The 14,638-nt window shown below is 40.3% G+C and overlaps 1 protein-coding gene across 1 annotated transcript in view; it reads right to left on the bottom strand.

Annotated features, from left to right (window-relative positions):
• The window catches only part of LOC120530587 (carbonic anhydrase 4-like), a 32,396-nt gene extending 22,937 nt beyond the window's left edge, over positions 1 to 9,459 (bottom strand). Inside the window, exon 1 of the mRNA XM_039755012.1 lies at positions 9,390 to 9,459. Coding sequence (XP_039610946.1) covers positions 9,390 to 9,453 — 64 coding nt within the window. The 5' untranslated portion in view covers positions 9,454 to 9,459. The remainder of the gene's footprint in view (positions 1 to 9,389) is intronic.
• Positions 9,460 to 14,638: the final 5,179 nt, after the last annotated feature.

Raw genomic sequence — 14,638 nt, 5'->3', positions numbered from 1 at the left:
ACATAAGATGATAGTGTATGGGCTAGAAATAGAGCAGATGTCACCTGCAGTGCCATGTGCGACTCAACTCTCGGATTATTTTAATGTGTGAAAATGAGAAAAGGGGCGGCTCAAAGCCAAAACTTTTAGCAAATGTTATTCAATTACACAAGAAGCAAGTGGTGCCCAGACATCATTTTCTTAATGTTGAACAACTACATTCATAGCAATGTCAAGCAATCAACTTTTATTTTATATAGTACATTTTGGAGAGCATTACAAAACATACACGGTGATTTCAATAAAACAAGGATTTTAAATGTTGGAAAATCAACAAAAAATAAACAGGAATAGATTGAAAACAAGAGCTGATACACAGCATGGCATAGCAGGCATATGTGCCAGTTTCAAAAGCGAAAACACATGTATTTTAGCCTCAACACTGAGAACACGTCACTGAAAAATATAAGGAGGGAGTAGGAGCCATAAAACGGCCTGCATGATGGGATCCGAAATGCCTGGCAGTCAGGAAGAGTAAGGAAAAGTCACTTTTGAAAATAAAGCTTCCAAGAGTTATGTCATAGAACAGGGGTGGGCAGCGTCGGTCCTGGAGGGCCGCAGAGGCTGCAGGTTTTCATTCCAACCCAATTGCTTCATTAGAAGCGAATCCTTGCCAATCTCAGACTTTATTTCATTTTGTGGCTTGTTAGTCTGCAATGTTAGCTTCTTATATCGCATATTTTTTTTTTCCTTTACAAAGATATCATCAAAATGATTTGAAGACTAAAACGGATAATTTTCAGTTTGTCACATTCTTCTCTTAAGTGCTTTATTAAAGCAAATAGTCCACATAGCACTAAATGGGAACAAGACAGATGGAGAACTGCTGGCTCCTCTGTCATCCGCATCTTATTGCTAATAAGGAGCCATTAAAAATACTGAATGTAGCTGTTTAAAACTAAAACAAGCAATTAAGGTTGGGGAACCTTAACAAGTGAGGCAACTAAAATGAAGCAGAAAAATGTCACTTGGACAATAAGTGTTTCATCAGCAATAATTAGTAGGCTGCATCAGGAGTGGGCAGGAGGAGGAGTATAGGAACCTAATCAAGGACTTTGTTAAATGGTGCGACTCAAACCACTTACACCTGAACACCAGCAAAACCAAGGAGCTGGTGGTGGATTTTAGAAGGCCCAGGCCCCTCATGGACCCCGTGGTCATCAGAAGTGACTGTGTGCAGAGATTGCAGACCTATAAATACCTGGGAGTGCAGCTGGATGATAAATTGGACTGGACTGCCAATACTGATGCTCTGTGTAAGAGAGGACAGTGCCGACTATACTTCCTTAGAAGGTTGGCGTCCTTCAACATCTGCAATAAGATGCTGCAGATGTTCTATCAGACAGTTGTGGCGAGTGCCCTCTTCTACGCGGTGGTGTGCTCGGAAGGCAGCATAAAGAAGAGGGACGCCTCACGCCTGGACAAACTTGTGAGGATCTATTGTAGGAGTAAAGGAGTAGGAGTAGGAGTAAAGTTGGACAGTTTAACATCTGTGGCAGAGCGACGGGCACTGAGCAGGCTCCTGTCAATAATGGAGAATCCACTGCACCCACTGAATAGTATCATCCCCAGACAGAGGAGTTGCTTCAGTGACAGACTGAGGAGATCGTTCATCCCCCACACTATGCGACTCTTCAATTCCACCCAGGGGAGTAAATGCTAACATTATTCAAAGTTATTGTCTGTTATACCTTCATTGTTATCACTCTTTAATTTAATATTGTTTTTTTTTTTATCAGTATGCTACTGCTGGAGTATGAGAATTTCCCATTGGGATTAACAAAGTATCTATCTAATTGACTTCTCATTAAGAAACTGGGCTGGACCGGAAACCTGCAGCCACTGCGGCCCTCCATTGCCCACCCCTGTCGTAGAAGAACAGTTTTTGGTTCCCAAAACAGCAATCCCCATGAAGGACCCAGAAAGAAAGAACCTTTATTTAGATCTGTGTCACATTCCATAAACAACCATGAACAGAAGATAACAAATTTGCGAAATACCAATGAGTTTCTGATTTTAAATTACTCTTACGGCATATGATAGCACAGACTAAGGTCAGGTTTACAGAATCTTGTCGGGTAGCCTGCTATACGTTAAAGCTTTCTGTTTTGTCCGCCTATTAGGAACTGTTTCAAAGCACAAAGAGCTCTTTCCAGGACTAAATGGTTCTGTGTCAAGCAATGGTTCTACGAGGAACCACACAGCCCAGGAGAGTGCCATTACAGAAGCATCATTTTGAAGAGGGCATGACAGAGTATTGGAGCAAGAATTGCATTTGTTTTGACTGTAGCTGAGTTGTGACTTACAGCGAAGCGTTTTTGGCGGTGGCTCCAAGGATGACAATCAAGGACAACAGGCTGACTTGGCAGGATGAAGAATCTGTGCTTTGTGAGCTGCCTCGCTAGTAGCCTCTACCTCTTCTTTGAGTTTTCTATAAATCTATATTTCAATCTTCCTAAGTGTCCTATGCGTATTTCTCTGAGACTGCCATGTCATTTTTAATCCCCTCAGCTTTTACTCCCATCCATTATGTTTTGGTTCCATGCTAATATATAATCAGAGCATCGCAATCACCAAGGCTGTAACGGTTTATGGAAAAGTTGCCCCTCACATTTCACCCCTACCGCATTTCACCTTCCACCATTTGCCTCCTGTAGATAATGAGTAGGTTACAGATATATAAATAATGCACCTAATTTTTTTTATATATTTTTGGTTTAATAAATACACGTTAAAATTGCCAAAACATTGAACACGCCCTTTGCAGGTGGAACGTTTTTCACAAACCTAGATTCCATGTTGTTCATCTACCGTTCTCTTTGAAAACACGTAAATGTGGTTGTCATCATCTACAAATTTTCTTTTGCCTCTTACTGACGGAACTCTCTTTGTCGTTGTAAATTTTTATAATATTATATGGTGCGGGGCGTGGCGTTGGCAACGTATATATTGATATTGCACTGTCTGACGCACCGCAGCGAAAACAGCAAACACACGCTGCGTAACGGCCGTAGTGTGTTCGGACGCATTAAACTGAGTAACAGTGCTGACAAAAAAAACTCGGTGAAATCCAGGAACTCTAGTTTTATGGAATACTATTTCGATATTTAAAATAAATGCAAAATTAAAAAAAACAGTAAAATACAGGTCATTTTTTAAAAAGTTTAAATGATTCAGGTAGGTAATACAGAAAATATCTGGGGTGAAGTTTGAGGAGCAAAATGTGGGGGGCAACTTTTCCAGAGCCCAGCTGTAACATCCTACAACTCATCATACAGTATGTGTTTATACTCCAGGTCTAGCACTTCCCCAAGTCCGCCATTCTATTTTTTTTTTAATTCACTAAGCCTATGAACTTATAACACGTTTCGTGTTCTTCTTCTTCATGCCTATGAAATCACCAAGCCTGTCTCCATACATTTTATCTCTCTTTGTCTTTGGCTCATCTCTTGCCCTTGTTACTCAACACTATGGCCTCCCCAAACTCGCTACTAGTCCTCACTCCCAAATGCTGTGCTTTATTTGCTAAAAGGTATGACCTTCCCAAAGCTGTGCTTTCATCATCAGTTTTTAAGTTTGCTTCTTCTGTTACACAAGGCATGACCTAATTTTGGACAAGGCTTTCGGCACTCACACTCATCCATATTGGACCAACCTAGACACATCAGTTATTCTAACTTGCTGGATAAATGAGGAATGTAAGGGTGGGAAGGAGGCCTGCAGTAAATTCTCAAAGGCAAAGGGAGAACATTCAGACTCCATCTGAGCAGCACCCAGACGCCTCGAGTTATGTAACAGCGCTATTAACTACTGTATCACCATGCCACCCAGACGTGATCTTTTTCAGAGTGTTATTAAAAATTAACAGTATGGATGTCTTGTGTAGGTTCACAGACAGTCTTGAGGGTATGAATGTGATGGCAGCCTACATGTACAGAGATGTAGACTTAAAAGTCAGTGATAGTTTTACATGCTTCCCAGTGACGCTCAGCTAATGTACAGTATCTGGCTGGTAAAGGCTTATTTGAGCACACTGAATGGCAAGCACAGACACCCTGCAGACGCAACTCGGTTCAGCTCTCGTCTTAGTTGCTTTCTTTGTGGGCATTTCACACTCACTGTGTGTCTGCATAGGCTTTCCTTCCACGTACGAAAGATTAATTTGTTTGTCAGGTGATTTGGAAATTCCAACTTATCTCTAAGTGAACGTATGTAATTTTAAGCTCTGCGATGGCACTTAGTCTAGGATTGCCTCCCGTTTTGTGTCTGGTATTGTTGCCTTGATTAAGCAGGACGGAGAATGTTATCTTGTTAATGTTTTGCGGGATTTAAACCATTTAGTGCTTCTGTTTCCAGGCAGCATCTTTTAAACTGAAAGCTTGCATATATTTGTTGTTGGCTAGCAGCATTAGGAAAAAGGACAAATATTGAAAGCTGTATGGGGTTTTGTACACTTCGTGATATGATAAAGTTTGAACATCACAATTGTGCCAGTGAATCGGTTCCTTAATCAATGAGATCACACAAAGACAATCCCTGTGCTTCTCAGAAATCTTTACCTAACACGTTCCTTCAGGTCCAACACAGAAGAATCCAGTTGAAATGTAAACCGATTCTACTCCATATCTGAATGCTTTCAACTGACTCTTACTTAGACTAAATTTTAACTTTTCACTTCAGATTAGTTTATATTTAATTTTTACGTCTATTGACCCCACATATGGCAGCAGGCTCTTTTTAACCTGTGTTTCTTTGCATGAATGGCTAAGATTATTAAGCAAGAGAATGGCTGCCATACTTGTGAAAGATTAACCACCAGGATGTGCCTCTGTCAGATTACAAAGACTGGATCATTTGACACAAGACGCACGCCGTGTGGTTCTGCTGAGCTGGGATGTTTTGCATAAGCAGAATGAGATGGCAGAATGGAACTGCTGCAAAAGATGGTCTGAGGAAGGGCAAGCTTATGTCAAAGGTAATACTAAAAACTGAGGCGCTTGTTGCCCTTTAGCTTCTACGAACAATGCACGTCTCCTTCAGAGTTAGGACATCTACAGCAATGTCAGACAGCCACCCAACTTGCTCAGCTTGCATTACATTTGCAATGCAGTCCTGCTGAGACAAGAATTATGAGTGGTCTTTATTCAAAGCTGAGACACTTCACATAATATAATCCATCCATCCATTATCCAACCTGCTATATCCGAACTACAGGGTCACCGGGGTCTGCTGGAGCCTATCCCAGCCAACACAGGGCACAAGGCAGGAAACACACCCCGGGCAGGGTGCCAGCCCACCGCAGGGCACACACACCCACACACCAAGCACACATTAGGGACAATTTAGGATTGCCAATGCACCTAACCTGCATGTCTTTGGACTGTGGGAGGAAACCCACGCAGACACGGGGAGAACATACAAACTCCACGCAGGGAGGGCCCGGGAAGTGAACCTGGGTCTCATAACTGTGAGGCAGCAGCGCTACCCACTGTGCCCCCATGCCGCCCACATAATATAATACTGAGAGCAATTATATTTTGCAATTCTAAGATATTGGGGGCTGGAGCATAAACCAGCAGCATGGGACACAAGGCAGGACAGGAAACGCATTCATCACAGAATGAATATAAAAACATAATATATGATGACTCTGATCATATTTGTTTCTTTGATCATCATTAAGCTTGTAATGATATACACACGTAGTGCCAATTTAGCATCACCGACAAATCTACCACACACAGAAAACCACTTCCAGTAATCAAAGGCAGCGCCTCACCAACAGCACAATGAGACTCTGCCAGACTTAGACTGCACTAACAAATGGCTGTCCAAGAGGCCCACACAAAAATATTCTATAAAGCTACAGAAAATGATACACTTGCCATCCATTTATTAATTTATTATCTGTGCTTACTCTGAATTAGGAACCAACCATGTACAGGGTGGCGATCTGGTGCCATGCACATTCATTCACACAGGGGCGGCGCCACCATCAAGGTGAATTAGGCATTTGTCGAGAGTGCAGATCAATTGGGGTTGCCCAGCAGCACAGGTTAGCTACCGAACAGTGGGTCGGGGCACTAATAAGCTTGGCCTAGGGTGCAAAATAACCTACAACAACAACATTTATTTATATAGCACATTTTCATACAAAACGTAGCTCAAAGTGCTTCACATACTGAAGAAAAGAAAAATAAAAGACCAAATAAGAAATTAAAATAAGACATTAGTTAACATAGAAAAGGAGTAAAGTCCGATGGCCAGGGTGGACAGAAAAGGCTGGAGAAAAAAAAAAAAAAAAATCTGCAGGGGTTCCAGGCCACGAGACCGCCCAGTCCCCTCTGGGCGTTCTACCTAACATAAATGAAATAGTCCTCTTTGTAGTTAGGGCTCTCACGGAGTCACTTGATGCTGACCTACTAGCACTGGCACTGCAGGCCCACCAGCACACCGGCTCCTTAAACAACAGCCATCTTTAGTAATGTGGGAGGAAACTGGAGTGCTTACCGAAAATTCACTCAGACACAGTATGGAGAGTACGTGCACGCAGTGACAGGGTGGCATTCTAATCTATCCTGCTGATGCTTGCTCAACAGCTGCTATTAACAAATTATTCTAGTATTAATTTATAATTTTGAATTATGATTATGATATGATATTAGGAAAAACATAACCAACTTTCTTAAAGAAAAATAAATCTTTGGAATCAGCAATTTATGTTTAATAGAGTAGTGTTTATGCCGAAAACTTTCAGCTAAAATACATTTTTAAATATTAACAAATTATTATTAAGTTATTTTTCTAAAAAGTATCCAAAAGGCAACAGTTGTCAGGCAGTACATTACATACTGTACACATGACCTCATTTCAGGCCAGGAATTTAATAAATGATTAAGTAAGTAAATGAAACTGCATGAACTCACAGGAGTTTGTCGATTTGTTTCTCTTTCCATTACAGAGCACCTTATTTTATTATTCCGCAGGTCGGTGATGTGACTTTCTATCCGTCCATACATCCTCTGAACCACTTTTTTGCATTACGTGGTCAAGGGAGCAAAAGCAACACTCGCAGCACTGGCTGTAATGCACCAGTGAAGCTACTGGGGGGGGATAGCAGGACACCGACATGTTGGCCAATACAGAGTCACAGATTAACACAACATTTAGGGAGAAATTGGAATAAAAACTCACACAGTGACAACATGGACGCTGCACAGAGAATAGAACCCGGGTCTCTGGAAGTGTCGGAGAGCAGCGCTAACCACTCGACCTCGGTGCTGTCCTTCACTGTCTACTTTTTATTTCATGTTTTTTTTTTTTGATTTTGATATACTTTGTTAATCCATCCATCCATTATCCAACCCGCTATATCCTAACTACAGGGTCACAGGGGTCTGCTGGAGCCAATCACAGCCAACACAGGGCGCAAGGCAGGAAACAAACCCCGGGCAGGGCACCAGCTCACCACAGGGCACACACACACACAGGCACACCCAGCTTCCCGGGTCCTCCTTGCGTGGAGTTTGTAGGTTCTCCCCGTGTCTGCGTGGGTTTCCTCCCACAGTCCAAAGACATGCAGGTTAGCTGCATTGGCGATCCTAAATTGTCCCTAGTGTGTGCTTGGTGTGTGTGTGTGTGCCCTGCGGTGGGCTGGTACCCTGCCCAGGGTGTGTTTCCTGCCTTGCACCCTGTGCTGGCTGGGATTGGCTCCAGCAGACTCCCATGACCCTGTAGTTAGGATATAGCGGGTTAGATAATGGATGGATGGATTTCAGTTTTACTTTTTATTATTTTTTTATTATTTACTTATTGATTAGCAGAACTCGTGCGCTTCGCTGCAGTCGCTGTAGTTGGAATAATTATGTATCTACATGCGACTTATTGAGCTTGTTTATATACAACATTTTTGGTTTGTCCTCCTAGAGCCAAAATATATAAATTTTCTCTGTGACTAATTTGTGAACATGCTACATAAAAAATAGAAACGGGAAAAACGGCAACACCGCTGGGAACATCGGCACACCGCGTCTACTAAACACTAAGACACACTAAGTAGAAACACTAAAGGGAAAAAATACTATTCAGTAAGTATTGCGTCTAGTAAACAGTAAATCAGTAAAGGAGAGAGGACTAAACACTAAGGAAAAAGAACGGCAAGACCGCGTCAGCTGCGGAGCTCAGCTCGGAGCGAAATGAAGTGAATGAAATGTGGTGAATGGGAGGGGAGATGATCACGTGACTCGCCCACCCGCCTTAACTCTCCATCCCTCCACAAACACAGTCTCTCGGACCCCAACTCTCCTTTATATAAATCAGTAAAGGAGAGAGGACTAAACACTAAGGAAAAAGAACGGCAAGACCTTGTCCGCTGCGGAGCTCAGCTCGGAGCAAAATGAAGTGAATGAAATGAGGTGAATGGGAGGGGAGATGATCACGTGACTCGCCCACCCGCCTTAACTCTCCATCCCTCCACAAACACAGTCTCTCGGACCCCAACTCTCCTTTATATGTATAGATAGATGTAAATGTTTATGTATTCTATCCTAGAATTACAAATTGCCTGAAGAAGGGCCCTGAGTTGCCTTGAAAGTTTTCATATTGTAATCTTATTAGTTAGCCAATAAAAGGTGTCATTTTGCTTGACTTCTCGCTACATTCATAATGGCTAACACAATACAACACCCTAGCACTATGTATCCTATTGAAATTCTTGCAATTTAATTTTTCTTTTTTGTATTGATTTGAACTATTCTAAGCGAATGCTGATTTTTCTAGATTGTTACGTTACACCTCAGTATTTATTTTAAGTAGTTCAAAAGCATCCGATATTCACTTACAGAAAGGTGTACATTTTAAGCTACATTAATGATACAGCTTTTCACTTATTTTAAAATTAAATATTGCAATGGATTATGTTCTGAACATGTTTTAATAACAAATAAAAATATTTTGGAGTGGATTAACTCTTTTTTTCTTGTTTATTTACTAGGTTAATCATAGATATCAAATTTATTTTAATTAGAAAATACTTTTAACTCACATATTAGGAACAAATTGTGAGTACAGTGACAACATGAATTCATTAACTTATCTGAATGTTTCTTATACTTATTACTTTAAACTCTATTAAAAACTACAACACAGAGTTTTAATGTTCAGGACTTATTTTTATCAAACATTTGGCAGTTAATAAAATGCATTGTAGTTACCTGCAAATCAGCAAATGTTCAGGTAGCTCCAGATTCGGATGAAAATGTTCTTTAAAGGAAGCTGAAGAATTTTGAGTGGCCCTGTGACTTGATGTCATTTTTGAGCATAATGAAAAGAAAATACAGTATAAGCCTTACCTCCTGCAGAAGACTTGCAACATGACAAGAACACAAGGACAAGAGCAACGGCGAGCCAATTCATTGTGTTTCTTCAGGGAGGCTTGCTTGAAATAAGACCAGACGGATTGATTTCAGAGACATACCTTCTACTTTTTTTTTTTTTCTTACTATCTGTGACGAAAGCGAGCCTCACTTTCTAGCTGAAGCTCCTCCTCTGGGTGAGTGTGAAAATGAAAGGCTGCTTTTAGTTTCTGTATCACAGCTTTGGAAGTGCTGCTGTACAGGCTGTGACTTCTATACAGTAACCGATGCTGTAGCCTAAATTATTTGCGATAATCACGGCTTTAGCTATAATTTGACGTGGTCGGTCTAGGGCTGTGGCTGGTGGGCCCTTTGGATTTCTGTTGTCCACAACAAGCTCAGGGCAGACTCTGTGACCACATTCTCAGTTTGTGCATCCATCCCATCCTGAAGTAAATCATAACGACACATGAGGCCCATTTACAATCCCTCAAGTGATTGGCATGAGTGATGGCGAACCTTTTAGAGACGGTGTGCCCAAACTGCAACCCAAAAACCCACTTATTTATCGCAAAGTGCCAACACGGCACTTTAACCTGACTACTGAGGTTTTAGTTTAAAAAAAAACAACTCGTACATTAACATCTTATGTCTTCAAAGAAAAACACAATAACAGAGCTTTCATTGAAACAAACAACTTTTTATTGAAAGGTAAAAGTTTGCATTTGGTACGGTTTTGAACAATTAATGTGATTGTTGCTGCTGTATGAATGCTGATAATTTGTCTAACTTTGGCTCATACTTTGTAAGTTTGAGAGCAACACATGCAGCACTCAGGTCATCTGTTAGTCTGTTTCTGGTGTCAGATTTGATTTAATTCAAAGCTAAAAACAGCTGCGCACAAGCATAAGATGATCCAAACAAAGTAAGGAAAGCAATCCCAAGTGCTTTCATTGACTTCAAATTATTTGGCAGAGAATTCCACACTTTAAGGATTTAACTTTCAGAACTAACTGTGCTGTTCTTTGTCATCCCTTCTATCTTCTCAAGTGTTTCACGCAGGTCTTCCCCCATTAACCTTCGTTCCCGTTCTCTCTCTCTTTTTTTCCCCCTTTTCCATCCGCCTCTTGTCGTAAAAAAGAAGTTGTCTGATATCAAAGTAGCCATGAAAAGGCAAGTCGTAGCCCACCGTCTTAGAATCATATGGAATCTTATTAGGGTACAGGGAAAAAAAATAGGCACACAGTGGGGAAAAAAGCACAAAATGTCAACTTTAATCTCGAAATTTCCACTTTAATCACATAGTCTATTTTGTCATTAAAGTAGAACATAAATTTCATCTTAAATTTATTTAATTTACTAGTTTCTCAAATCCCATCGTAACTAAAGTAGTATGTTAAATGCTTTGTTTTGTATTTGATCTTCTGTGTGCTCTGTGTGTGTGAATCACTACGTGCTTCCAGGCTTTCTCTTCCTCCAACAGGACACAGAATCCATTACATTCGCAATATTACAGCTCTCTGAATAATTAAAATACTGAGATGTATATTTGATATCATTTTCATGATGATAGGAGTTAAATCATGTTATTAAACATGGGAACACGGTGACACAGTGATTGTTCCTGTCTCACGCAAGATGCTTGCTGTGCCATGCGAGACCTTCGATGAAATAATTTATTGTAGCTGTACTGTCTCTTTCAAACGTACTAACCCCCAATTCCTGTCCTTACTTTTCTTTTTCCATATACCCAATCACCACACAATCAGCTCTGTAATAGACGTTAAGCCATCTGTAAGCTTAGAACGACGATTCTTCAAAACTTTTAAGGAACATTGAAATATCTTCGTAGTACATGTTTAATTATTCTATTCATCTATCCTTCCAGTGTCGCGCCAGCACAAGCAAGAATACAGCGCGAGACAGGAATAATCAGTGAACGTAGCGCCAGCTCCTCGCTAGCGCTGCGACACCATGTTTAATTATTAACAACTAGCAAAATACCCACGCTTTGCAGTGGAGAAGTAGTGTGTCAAAGAAGTTATGAAAAAGAAAAGGAAAAATTTTAAAAATAATATAACATGATTGTTAATGTAATTGTTTTGTCATTGATATGAGTGTTGCTGGCATATATACTCAGCAAAAAAAGAAACGTCCTCTGACTTTCAACTGTTTTTACTTTCAGTAAACTTAATGTGTAAATATTTGTATGAACAGTAAAAGAGTCAACACCATAAGACATAAACTAAAAATGTTTCACAATGTGTCCCTGAATGAAGGGAGGCTCAAAATCAAAAGTACCAGTCAGTATCTGGTGTGGCCACCAGCTGCTTGAAGTACTGCAGTGCATCTCCTCCTCATGGACTGGACCAGATTTGTCAGTTCTTGCTGTGAGATGTTACCCCACTCTTCCACCAAGACACCTGCAAGTTCCTGGACTGGCCCTAGCCCTCACCCTGCGATCCAACAGGTCCCAGACGTGCTCAATTCCTTCGACGATAAACACGAATCCGTCCATCACCCCTGGTGAGACAAAACCGTGACTCATCAGTAAAGAGCACTTTTTGCCACTCCTGTCTGGTCCAGCGAAGGTGGGTTTGTGCCCATAGGCGGCGTTGTTGCTGGTGATGTCTGGTAAGGACCTGCCTTACAACAGGCCTACAAGCCCTCAGTCCAGCCTCTCTCAGCCTATTGCGGACAGTCTGAGCACTGATGGAGGGATTGTGTGTTCCTGGTGTGACTCGGGCAGTTGTTGTGGCCATCTTGTACCTGTCACGCAGGTGTGATATTCGGATGTACTGATCCTGTGCAGGTGTTGTTACACATGGTCTTCCACTGCGAGGATGATCAGCTGTCCTTCCTGTCTCCCTGTAGCGCCGTCTTAGGCGTCTCACAGTGCGGACATTGCAATTTATTGCCTTAGCCACATCAGCAGTCCTCATGCCTCCCTGCAGCATGCCTAATGCACGTTCACGCAGATGAGCAGGGACCCTGGGCATCTTTCTTTGGGTGTTTTCACAGTCGGTAGACAAGTCTCTTTAGTGTCCTGCGTTTTAGAACTGTGACCTTAAATGCTACTTTCTGTAAGCTGTTAAGGTCTTAACGACCATTCCACAGGTGCATGTTAATTAATTGATTATGGTTAATTGAACATGCATGGAAAACATTGTTTAAACCCTTTACAATGAAGATCTGTAAAGTTATTTGGATTTTTAAAACATTATTGTTGAAATACACAGTCCTGAAAAAGGGACGTTTCTTTTTTGCTGAGTATATATATATATATATATATATATATAAATATATATAGTGGCAGTAGGGGGCGCTAGTGCTCCCTTGAATCCTCAGGTATAACTCCAGACACCAGGTAAAAGTCCAAGACTTTATTTTCTTTCACAGTGCACCAAGCACCCTTCACACTACTCATATATTTAAATACAATAAACAAAACCCTCCTCCTCGCCCAGACACTTTGCTCCTCTCCCACCCAGCACAGCTCAGTGTCTGGACTGAGGCACCATCCTTTTATAGCCCCTGACCCGGAGGTGTTCCTGTCCCAGCAGTCCACAGTTCCTTATTCCTTCTGGGTCAGGGCAATCAGTCTTTTACTTCACCCCGGTAGCACGCCATTCCTTCCCGTCACATGACTATGACGTACTCCCGGGTCATAAGGCACAACAGAGCCCACAAGTCCCCCCCACAGCGAATCCTGGTGGTCCCCAAGGTATCCAGCAGGGCTGTGTATAAACACTACAGAGTCCATAAGGCCCTGCTGGACCTCAGGGCACGATCCTGCTGTCGGGGGAGCTCCTCCTGTCGGCTTGGGGGTGTGGAGCCGGCAGTCCTCCACAATATATATATATATATATATATATATATATATATATATATATATACACACACACACACACACACACATATAAACATATACATCCACATATATACATATATATATGCGTACATATGTATATATGTGTGTGTGTCTATATACATATAGACTAGCAGAATACCCGCGCTTCGCAGCGGAGAAGTAGTGTGTCAAAGAAGTAATGAAAAAGAAAAGGAAACATTTTGAAAATAATATAACATGATTGTTAATGTAATTGTTTTGTCATTGATATGAATGTTGTCATATCTATATATATATATCTGTATATATGTATATATCTATATGTATATATATATATATATATATATATATATATATATATATATATATATATATATATATATATATATATAGCAAAATACCACGCTCAGCGGAGAAGTAGTGTGTTAAAGAAGTAATGAAAAGAAAAGGGAACATTTTGAAAATAACGTAACATGATTGTCAATGTAATTGTGTTTTCATTGTCATGAGTGTTGCTGGCATATATATATATATATATATATATATATATATATATATATATATACAGTATATATATATATATATATACATATATACACACACACACATATATATACATATACATATACATATACATATACATATCTACATACAGTATATATATTAGGGGTGGGACTCGATTAAAAAAATTAATCTAATTAATTAGAGGCTGTGTAATAATTAATTTTAATTAATCATATGTAATCACACATGAAAATTTGCCCCAAATCTCAAATTATTTTTTTTTATTTAAAAGGGTTTTAGTGGGCGACAGAATCAAATAATAGACATGGACATGAATATTGTAAACTGAAGCTCTTTTAATTTCTTACTTTTTTACTTTTGTAAGTAAGCTGTAAGGAATGAGCCTGCCAAATTTCAGCCTTCTACCTACACGGGAAGTTGGAGAATTAGTGATGAGTCAGTGAGTGAGTGAGGGCTTTGCCTTTTATTAGTATAGATATAGATTATTTAAATGAAGTTCAAGTTTTATCTGTATAATATAATAAACATATTCTACTGCATTTCATCTTAAAAATGATATTGTCATCATATGTAAATACGCGCTTGATGATCCCGTATGTACTCTGATGTGAGGTTCACTTCCTTACAGCTTTTTTAACATCGTACTATTAGGGCCTTCTCCCACATTCTCGGTTATGTCAGTTGCACTTGCTTTTTATTTTTTATGTCCAATGTTTTTATTTTTTAGGCTTGCCCTACTGAATCTTCTTTTTTCAGCTGCTCCTGTTAGGGGTCACCACAGCGGATCATCTTTTTCCATATCTTCCTGTTCTCTACATTTTGCTCCATTACACCCACTACCTGCATGTCCTCTCTCACTACATTCATAAAC

The sequence above is a fragment of the Polypterus senegalus genome, chromosome 6, assembly GCF_016835505.1.
Source record: "Polypterus senegalus isolate Bchr_013 chromosome 6, ASM1683550v1, whole genome shotgun sequence".
Taxonomy (NCBI): domain Eukaryota; kingdom Metazoa; phylum Chordata; class Cladistia; order Polypteriformes; family Polypteridae; genus Polypterus; species Polypterus senegalus.
Note: the sequence above shows the minus strand (reverse complement) of the source record. Positions and strands in the feature narration are given on the sequence as shown.